Consider the following 9,454-nt stretch of genomic DNA (forward strand, 5'->3'; position numbering starts at 1 on the left):
TTTAGAGAAAAAAAAGACATCCACTGAAAGGACCTGGCATGTAATATACATAGTACTCGATACATATGCTGCTAGCTTCTCTCCAGGATGCAATAGGTCATAGTTGAAGTGGGTAACAAGAGTCAACAAGGATTCAGAACAAAATCCAGAGAAGTGAATGAAAGTTTGCTATTCCAGAGAACTCTCTCAAGCAATGTGCATTCTCTGCCCCTTCTACAGCATGTATCAGCATCAGAATGCGCACCAGTGATTCTACGCCTAAATAAAGGTCATACTGGCAGCTAACTAGGACAGAGGGTCACACCCGATTTCACTGATGCTAAACAGACTGCAGTCACCCTCATCTACCACACACCTGTACAAGTAACCACAGGTGCCAGTATGCCACATCCTCTCTGGACCCACAGAACTGATCAGGACAGTGCCAGATGCTGGCCCTGTCATCCCTGTGCGTTGGACTTTGGCCCTCGCTTGACACACAAACAAGGGAACAAACAATACACAGCCTCGGTGGCTTCTGCTGCCTTCCTAGGAAAATAAAGTTGGAAATAACCTGTTCAGCATTGAAAGAGAAGAGCTGGTGGGGAAGGTTTATGCTAAAGAATTGTGAAAAAATATTAAGACTAACTTTTAAACAAGGATTGAAGTATTTTAGTAATGGAAATATTAAATAGAAAAAAGTAATCTTGAAGGAAGAAATCTGAGACAGTAATATTTTTCCAGAGAGAAATGCAAAAGTTAAATCAGTTGTTAGCAGTACATGGGATTGGTGGTGGTGGGTTGTTAGTTTAAAATTTCTAGTTTTTCAAAGTCTATTGTAAAGCTAAACCCAGCAATTAAATGGCAGTTTAAACCACATACTGTTTCTGTACTTCACTAAAGGAATTACTTGTTCACAGCAGCTTCAAGAAAAGATTCTCCCATCAACACCCAAAATCCCTCTTACTCCCAGTCAGCCTCTCCAGTACAATTTCTTCAATCCTAGCTAAGAGTAAAGGGTTTCTAAACGTATGCAAAGTGACCATTAGAAATATGAAACCTTAAAGAAGTTTTGTTGATATAACAATCTTTCACACCTTGAACTAATTAAGGCAAGACTAGTACACCACATATTTAAAAAAACAAAAAAACTTGTTCAGTGCTACAGTACAATCACAAATCCAAAAAGCCATATTTAAAGTTTTCTGAACTACCAGACTCCCCCCCACCTTTTCTTTTTTTAAGTTGTGGTTTATGCTAGGAAATATTAACAAAGAGCATGCAGTGATTTAAATCTAATTCAGCTAGGTTCATCACCCAAATCATTGCTACCACTAAAATAAACTTTTCTGTTAGCTAACTTTCCCTTAAGTGAAATGAAATCTGAATTATATTGCAAAGCCTCTAAGACTCTTCATACATTTAACTGAACTTGCATCTCCACGGACATCACTTATCACTGAACCCAAGAAGCAGGTAATGGAAATATCTTTGGCTAAGTACGAAACTGGCCAAAATAACAGATATTAGAGTTCTTAACTGCAAGCTAAACCTGTCTCAGTTTGCAACAACTCTTATTTGGCAGGTGGGATGAAGGTATTTACCAAAGGTACAAGACGAAAAACACATTACTCCAAAGGGTTAACACCAGAAGTAAGTTAAAATTAACAGGAGGTAAGCACACATTTTTAGTAAAAAACAGTTTTAAAAGGTCATAGTAAGTTGCTTTCTCTTACCCATTTCCCGGAGTACTGGAGCACCCTGGAGAATGACTCACAGAGGTGCTGCCGGCGCAAGGACTCTTCTTAGTGGATAAATCAAGCACACCGTCTGTAGAGACACAAGAATTACTTCAGTGTTTGAAGAAACAGGAGCAGCCACGTTGTCCCTTGACAAAACAAGGCTTTTGGACTAAAGTCATACTTAGCACACAGCATTTTCTATTTTATTTTAAACAAACTAAGGCTTGGATTTGTTTGTAATTTGGCTTACAAGTGACTTCAACATAGTCCTCAGAATTCACAACAAAATTTGGCAAAATTAAAAGCACATCTATTACAAGGGCCAGAGAATAAAAGATGACCTACAAATGACAGTTCAGGATACAACACAGCCTATCGCATAACTAACCCTCATCAGTTCTAAAAATGAGACATTCTTCAAGTTTCTAAGATCTGGGGGGCTTTAAGCCAGTATTTGAAATTTTTTTGATCCACATCTCCATAGGAAAATTCATTGAGAATTTCACATTGGAAACTCACTTTCAAATGAACACACACACATAAATGTGAGACTCCTCCTCACCTGGCAGCTAGCTTCATCCTTTTTTTCCATGTCTCCGATGGGTCCCTACTGGCAGAGCTGCTGCCTTTCCCCTCTGTATTGTGCCATTTTGCTCCCTCTCTTCTTCCATAGACCAAATTGTTTTTCCTGCTAGACTGCTTCTTCCATTCACACTAATGGCACCTCCTCACGCTCACCCATGCTCCTCTGCAAGCCCTTACGTAAACTCTGTATTTCTAGGCAACAGAAAAGGAAGCGCTTTTTGCTAGAAAAGCCTTGCTCCCACTGCACTGAAACAACTTGAAATTCTGGTCATTTTAATAAGGGCAACATAGTCATAGAAGCAGCACAGCCAGCTGAAATTCCTGGAAACTTTGAAACAAGGAATTTATGAGGCAAAGATAAATGAAACCTGTTGGCAAGGTAAACTAGAGACGTTTCAGAGCTTCTCGCTCATTCCATCTACTCAAGTAAATACCACCCAACACAAGAACAATGTTTTCAGATTGCTTAAAGTTCTCATTTGACATGGAGAAAAAACATGATGAACAGTGAACTAGAATTAACTCAGGGAAAGCTGTTCCACCCACTGCATTTGGGAACACACCATAACCCAAACTTAAGCAAGCAGACAATTCAATCTTCCTTTTGAACAATACTTATGCAGCCACAAGATACAGAGACTGGATCAAGTAGCACCTTCTTTTCAAGAGGCTATACTAAACAGCACAGGCTGCTGCCAAAGGCACTTGCATCCACACTTCCTCAGTCAGAAGAGTCATTACGACCTAGAAGTCTCCGAGGGCAAGCAGAACCAGCCTCATACCCCATGGAGAAGTTTACAAACTAGCTGGGTTCCCCTCAATCCGCTAGAACAGAAATATAACAAAAAGCACCACACTAACAGCCTTTCATGACAGCCTCTCAAACCTCTCATTAACAAGTTTGGCAAAACCTCTTCCCAATTACATTAAATGTAAATTGGAAAAAAAATAATTACATCAGCAAACAGATTACTGTATAAGTTAATATGCACATGTTCTAATTCCATAACAAGTGTTATGAACATTATAAATTATCTTACAGCTTTTTCATCACATGGTAGCTAAAGAACAGTTCATGTACTTGCTTTCTTCTTCATCATACAATCCTCTAATTAAAAAAAACCAGAAGCAAAACTGATTCTCTCCCTCTCTCTTTCAGTGAAAAGCTTCACAATGAGAACAGTAACATTTATAAACATATATGCAAAAGACACTCGTGAAATGCATTTACAATAAAATTAGCTAGAAACAAATGCCTACCAGATAAACGTACAGGTCCTCACTTCAAGAAAGACACCATACAACCTTTCACTGCAGTTTTGTAACTGAAGTGTGGTGACAACTTTCAGTAAGTGCTCTAAGTGCAGTAAGTGTCCAGATGCCCAAGCTGCATATTGTCGGACACATAAAATTAACCTTTTTACAGAAGGCTTCATAAATGTAAGTTCAAAGAATAAAGGGATACCTACAATTCTGTACTAGCTAACAAAAGGCTTTTTTTTTTTTTTTAAAGGCACCTTTTCTACTTGAGGATGGACAGCCTACTTTGTATTTGATAGAATGATTTCAGACGCTAACACACTTCTAAAGAAGGGTAAAGGGGCTAATTTTAATCCTATCAGTAGGATACACTTATGATAACCTCTATTCAACAGTTTCAGGAAAAAAAAAAGAAAACATTCACATACTATAATCACTCACAGAATTTGCTTGTTAAAAAAACATTCTTGATGGAAAACAAGGTTTTCAAATTAAAACAAGCTCTGCAACACTGTTACAAGTTATTCAATCTGTGCTCTGCAGAACAAGTCTATTTTTAAGGTAGAAGAGAGACATTTCTTCCAAATGCATAAGCCTGGAAGTTTTGTACAGTTCATGGGTATAATTTTTGCAGCCTTCACAAAGAAATTTCTCACAGACTTTTACAAGATACTGTTTTCACACTGTGACCAGAAAGAACATAAATCAGTCCTTCAGTCAGGCTGTTTACTGATCTTCAGAAAGGAGACAACATTATGGTTTTCATGACCACATGAACTTGTCTTATCAGCAAGCGTACAGTCTATTTTGGCAGATTGTTTCTTGCCGCTTCCAGCAGGAACAGCACACTTGTTCCCAGAGTTTGGAGCATGTCCATCCCCTTTGCCCTTCCTCAGGAAAATCACTCATGTCTATGGGCCTACATTCTTTCAAAAAGTCTCTTCTCTCCCAGCCACATCTAGCTAGTCATTATTTTACTATAAAAACATCTACCGCTTTTCCACTTTACATTTTATGTAAAAGGGCAAACTTCTAATTGTCTGGTTTTGCAACAAGAATGCCATTAATGGATTGCTGTAAGATGCAAGACACTGGTAAGAGTCCTACCTTGTTCACTAGGTTCTGACTGAGACTTTCTGACAGTAAGGTCCAGAGGTGAGTCTTGGTCAGCCATGAGAAGTTTGCTGAGCACAGGGTTCTGAGCAGTTGCAGCCGTGGGAGAGGAGGCGACCAGAGATGCTTTCAGCAGGCTTTGGTTCTTTGTGCTATTGGGCTGGCTGGAGTCCTGAGTAGAGCTATTTTTTGAGGTATATTCAGCAGCAAACTGTCGGATCATTCGCTGCATGATCTCACGGGCCACTAGGGGAATATTGGGGTCAGAGACCCTAGGACTGTCTGTAAATATTAGAGATTTTTTTTTTAAGGAAGCACTTTAAGTAAAACAGCTTTTATATTAAGTCATTGTTTAATTAAAAAAAAAAAAATCTAGGGAAAAAAATGAAAGCCAAAGAGAAATAGTTTCTGCAGAAAACGTACTTTAGTCTTAGCATACCGGAACAAGAACCATTGCTAATTCTGGTATAACCTTCCCAAAATAACAGTTTCCTAAAAGAAATATGCAATCTCATCTTTTGCTTTCAAATATAGATATATTCGACCAGACCTTTAAGAGGTGTGGAAATGGAAAGGAGAGCCAGACCCATGAAAAAAATACCAAGTATTAAAGCTCATTCCAAAAAAATTGAACAGGTTACTCAGTGGAAGAATTGAGTAACTTACCTGCAGCTACAGAAGGGGAGAAACGAGAATAAAGTTGCAGCAGTCCCCTGCAAGTTTACTGAGAAATAAAGCCCTATAGTTCTGATTCTTCAAAATAATTCACACGAAGATCAAACGTTCAAGTGTCTTCCATCCCATTCTATCTATTCCTTTTGACATTTCTGTCATTATCATCAATGCAGCATCAGGGATTACCCAAAGAATTTTCACATGTACAAAAAACCAAGATGCGTCACATGAAAAGTAATTCTATTTCTGGAAGAGCTGCTAAATCTATTAGTAAGAAATGTGAAATGGAACAGGTAGACATTCCAATTTATTTATATGAAATAGTGTATAAATACAAAGGTATTTGGGGATGTGGGCAACCCAAAAATATATTGGCAGAAATCACTATTTTAGACCAGTAGTAATTCATGATGTGAAAGCAAATCTGTAACTCCTAAATCACAGAAGCTAAGTCCTGCCACTTCACCTCAAACACTGATTGTGTTCTCTGGCCAAATCAGTTTTGTTTTTTTTAGAAAAACAAAAAAAGAAAAAAGAAAAGAAACAAAAAAAAAACCAACCCCCCCCCCCCAAAAACCCCAAACAAAACAACACACCACAACCACACAACAACTCCAGAAATGGCTCAAAAGGTTTGATTTTCTATTTCTGAAGAAACATTCAGAGAAAATTGTGCAGCAGAAGACCGAACAGATCTTTAAAAGCAGCTCTCAAAATGGAACAATAGAAAAGTGTTTACTTCCTCTTTAAAAAAAATTGCCCAGGTTGAAAGGTAATCTATTGAGATTGAACTATTAGAAGCATTAGCAAAATCTTCTGTGGGACATTTCAGCGGTAGATTTGCCTTTTGCCACCATTTTTGACAAAAGTGCATCAATCCAACAAACCAGCTTCAGTGTATCTGTAAAGGATGACTGACATGAAGGTTTGAGCACGGAGTTGCCCACAAACCAGAGAGCAGCAGTAAGCAGCTACTGTGTTTCTTGATGAAAAGCCATACTGAGCTTTAAATACTTACCAAGGCCAAATTCCTTCCTTTTAAGCACAGCTTTCTAAATCTAAGACCTTATACAGTCACCATGTATATTCTTATAGGGGTATAATAGCTGTAAACTTTCAAGATGTTTATGTAAATACGTAATCATTTTCTTGTAAAATCTACAGGATGTTTTTATTGTTGTTAAGGATGAGACACTAGAGTTTTAAGAAGCCACCAAGAGATGAGCCAAACTTAAATTTAGGTACATCTATATTCTCACTTTCTTCCCAAATGGTCCACAAGGACACAAGCCTGGAGAAGCGTGGAGGCTTTTTTCTGCTATGGTGACGTTTCTTCCATTTTCTAACCTCTCTACTAAAACCTGCTGAAGGACATATGAAAGGCTCTAGGAAAGCCCAGAAGGGCACAAACTGATGGCATGATCACACTGATACCAACTATTCAACACGTGCTTGTAGCATACACAAGCGGGGCTGGCAGGAACGCAGAGCTCTATGGCACTTATGTTTTCTGAAGAAGAATCATGCCTTTACTGTGCACCCATGTTCATATGTACAATTCAGTAATCCTTACAGCTGAACATATTTCCAAATTCAGGGAGAACATATTACATATGCCTACAGACATGCATCTTTGTAATCTGCAACTTCAAAGAATCAGCACAGAGTGACTACTGGGATCTTTCTAGTGCTGCTCAAGATACTCACTAATTCAGGACACAAAACTCAATTTTCAAGCAGAAGGTAGTTACCTAGCACATTAAAGGCTGCTTGCTTAATATAAAGCCTGAATGCTAAGGATTAAAGCTGTTCAAAAGCGAGTGGAAAATATTTGCTGGTGCCTCTGCAGCATCACTTGAAATCAACCAGATGTTTATTTTGACTCCAAGTGTCTAGGTTTTTTGAAAACAAATAAACTAAAATTAACTAAAACAAGAAATTATCAGAGAAGAAAAATACAGCAAATATTTATCAGCTATAAATAGTCTAATGCAGTACCTCTGAGCTTTAAAAGCTTAATAGCTTTTGTGTATTTTATCTATACTGAAATCTTAGAAGGGCAGTATCAAACAAAAAAGGGTATGATTTCATTACACCATCAAAAGAAGGTCCTATCCTGCCACAAGGTAAAGGTGACAGACAACCAGGTACTACCACTCTGCTTTCACTGGAAAGTATGAATATTTGAAAGAAGCATTACTGAGTCAGAGTGCCACAGGCACAAAGCAGAGAGAAAGTATGTAAGACTAATGGACAGTAAACCTGTTCAGAAAGTTTGCTGATCTTGCTAATTACCTGTGTATGTTAAGTACATGAGTGCACGTCCTTGACATGCAACAGGCATCTGTTCACAGAACATCTGCATTTTCTCTGATCTGCCTGGGCTACAAAATACCAGTCTCAAATGTTACTGGCAGTGAAGATGGAAAGAAAAAAAGAACAAATCGCTGGCATGAAGCCAGGAGAGCCCAGCATCTCTGAGCAACGTAGGAGCGTCAGAGTTGTGACATTCTTTGTGTCCTCTTTGGTATGACAGTGCCTGGGGATCTTATGGCAGTGGCATGAGTTAGAATAACCTTCCAAGCAATCTAAATACAGCCAAGCTTGACAATGATGCATTAAGAATTCAGAACTGACTTCCTACCAGGCTTCTTCCCCTCCCTTATTACTCTTGCACCAAGCACAGCTTTGCCAGAGGAAGGAAAGCAAGAATATATTAAAAAAAAAAAATCTCAAAGATTCTTAGACATCTGAAGTGATTTCATTATCTTCATTCTGTCTATCTGACCATGGACAGCGTTAAATCCCTCATTACCAAACTGCAATATCTGCCAATAGTTTTCCAACAATTAGGAAAGTATGCATTTCTAATAAGACACCCATACAGGTCATACCTAAAAATTTAAGCTCAATGTTAGAGGGATGAAGTCTTTAACAAACAATTTGGAAGTGATGGAAGCGCATTTTTTTCTCTCACCAGAAAAGCAATATGGAAAAAAGTATAATTTCTCTAAATTTTTGTTTTCTTCAATCCCTTCTGGATTTAAGGGAGATGGGATAAATTTAAAAGCAAAAGGAAACATTAACCTTAAAAAAAAAAACCAACACCACAAAACCACTGAAAAGGAAGACTTGGAATAAAAGCATCTGAACTATCAGTAGTAATGCAATAACTATCCTTCCTACCATCCTACATGCATCTATACTTTATGCAATATATCATAATGTATAGTTTGTATTTATTCATTTGAGTCATAAAAGAAAGGCTAAGATACTGTTATCTACTTAAAACACCTTTAAATATTTTGGTCACTGGGAGGAAGGGCTGAGGACTGGCTACAGCAATTTCTAATTTGTTAAACTGAAGCCTCGCATTGTCCCCCAGCAGACAGGTTGGAATTACTGATTTGGCAGATTTTCTCGCACATGGGTTAGGCTGATAAGTACAATGTACTTTCATTCAGGATGCATTTGGAAGCAACCTCTGGATTCCCGTTTCTCAGATTGGTAGAAAACAGTGAAATGAGTTTTGTGCCTTCCTAAGAGTACATTTAACTGACATAACTCTCCAGAAGAGGTTTAGAGGATTTTCTAGCATTGAGCTACTGTTATTGTTCTCAGCACATTCTACAGTACTGATTTTCCAATTCTTTTGCTGATCATGTTTTGAATTCACCATATATCCCTCTTAGCATTATTCCAACAATATTTTATACTGTGGATTGCTGGGGGTGGGTAATCACTACAGACCATAGTGAGAAGACTGCTGACCTTTAATAAAATCTGCATTAGTACACATCCCATTAAAATTAAAACAAACAAAATCACCCACCTATTGCAACCACCGCCACTTGCCCCTTCTTCCAAACAGCCCACCCACCTAAACATTGGTTTCAGGGGAGCAGTTCTGCTGGGTAAGAACTGAGTCATTCCTCCATAAGTGCAAAACACCAGTGTTCTCATGAAGAGATTTGTTTTAGGGTTTAAATGTGTTATACTCTCCTTCCTCTGTCCCAAGCCAACACTGTTGTATTGCTACATTATTTAAGAGTCAATTCTTACTCTTGAGAAAGATATATATATATATATATATATATATA

At 38.1% G+C, this 9,454-nt stretch overlaps 1 protein-coding gene across 2 annotated transcripts in view; it reads right to left on the bottom strand.

Annotated features, from left to right (window-relative positions):
* Positions 1-9,454, bottom strand: part of LOC103897690 (ligand-dependent corepressor) — a 51,327-nt gene that overhangs the window by 31,137 nt on the left and 10,736 nt on the right. For both annotated transcript variants that reach the window (XM_019471745.1, XM_009277804.2), the window contains exons 4-5: positions 4,674-4,961; positions 1,716-1,809 (exon numbers count right to left, since the gene is read on the bottom strand). In XM_019471745.1, coding sequence (XP_019327290.1) covers positions 1,716-1,809; positions 4,674-4,911 — 332 coding nt within the window. In that variant the 5' untranslated portion in view covers positions 4,912-4,961. The remainder of the gene's footprint in view (positions 1-1,715; positions 1,810-4,673; positions 4,962-9,454) is intronic.

The sequence above is a fragment of the Aptenodytes forsteri genome, unplaced genomic scaffold (assembly GCF_000699145.1).
Source record: "Aptenodytes forsteri isolate BGI_AS27 unplaced genomic scaffold, ASM69914v1 Scaffold15, whole genome shotgun sequence".
Classification (NCBI taxonomy): Eukaryota; Metazoa; Chordata; class Aves; order Sphenisciformes; family Spheniscidae; genus Aptenodytes; species Aptenodytes forsteri.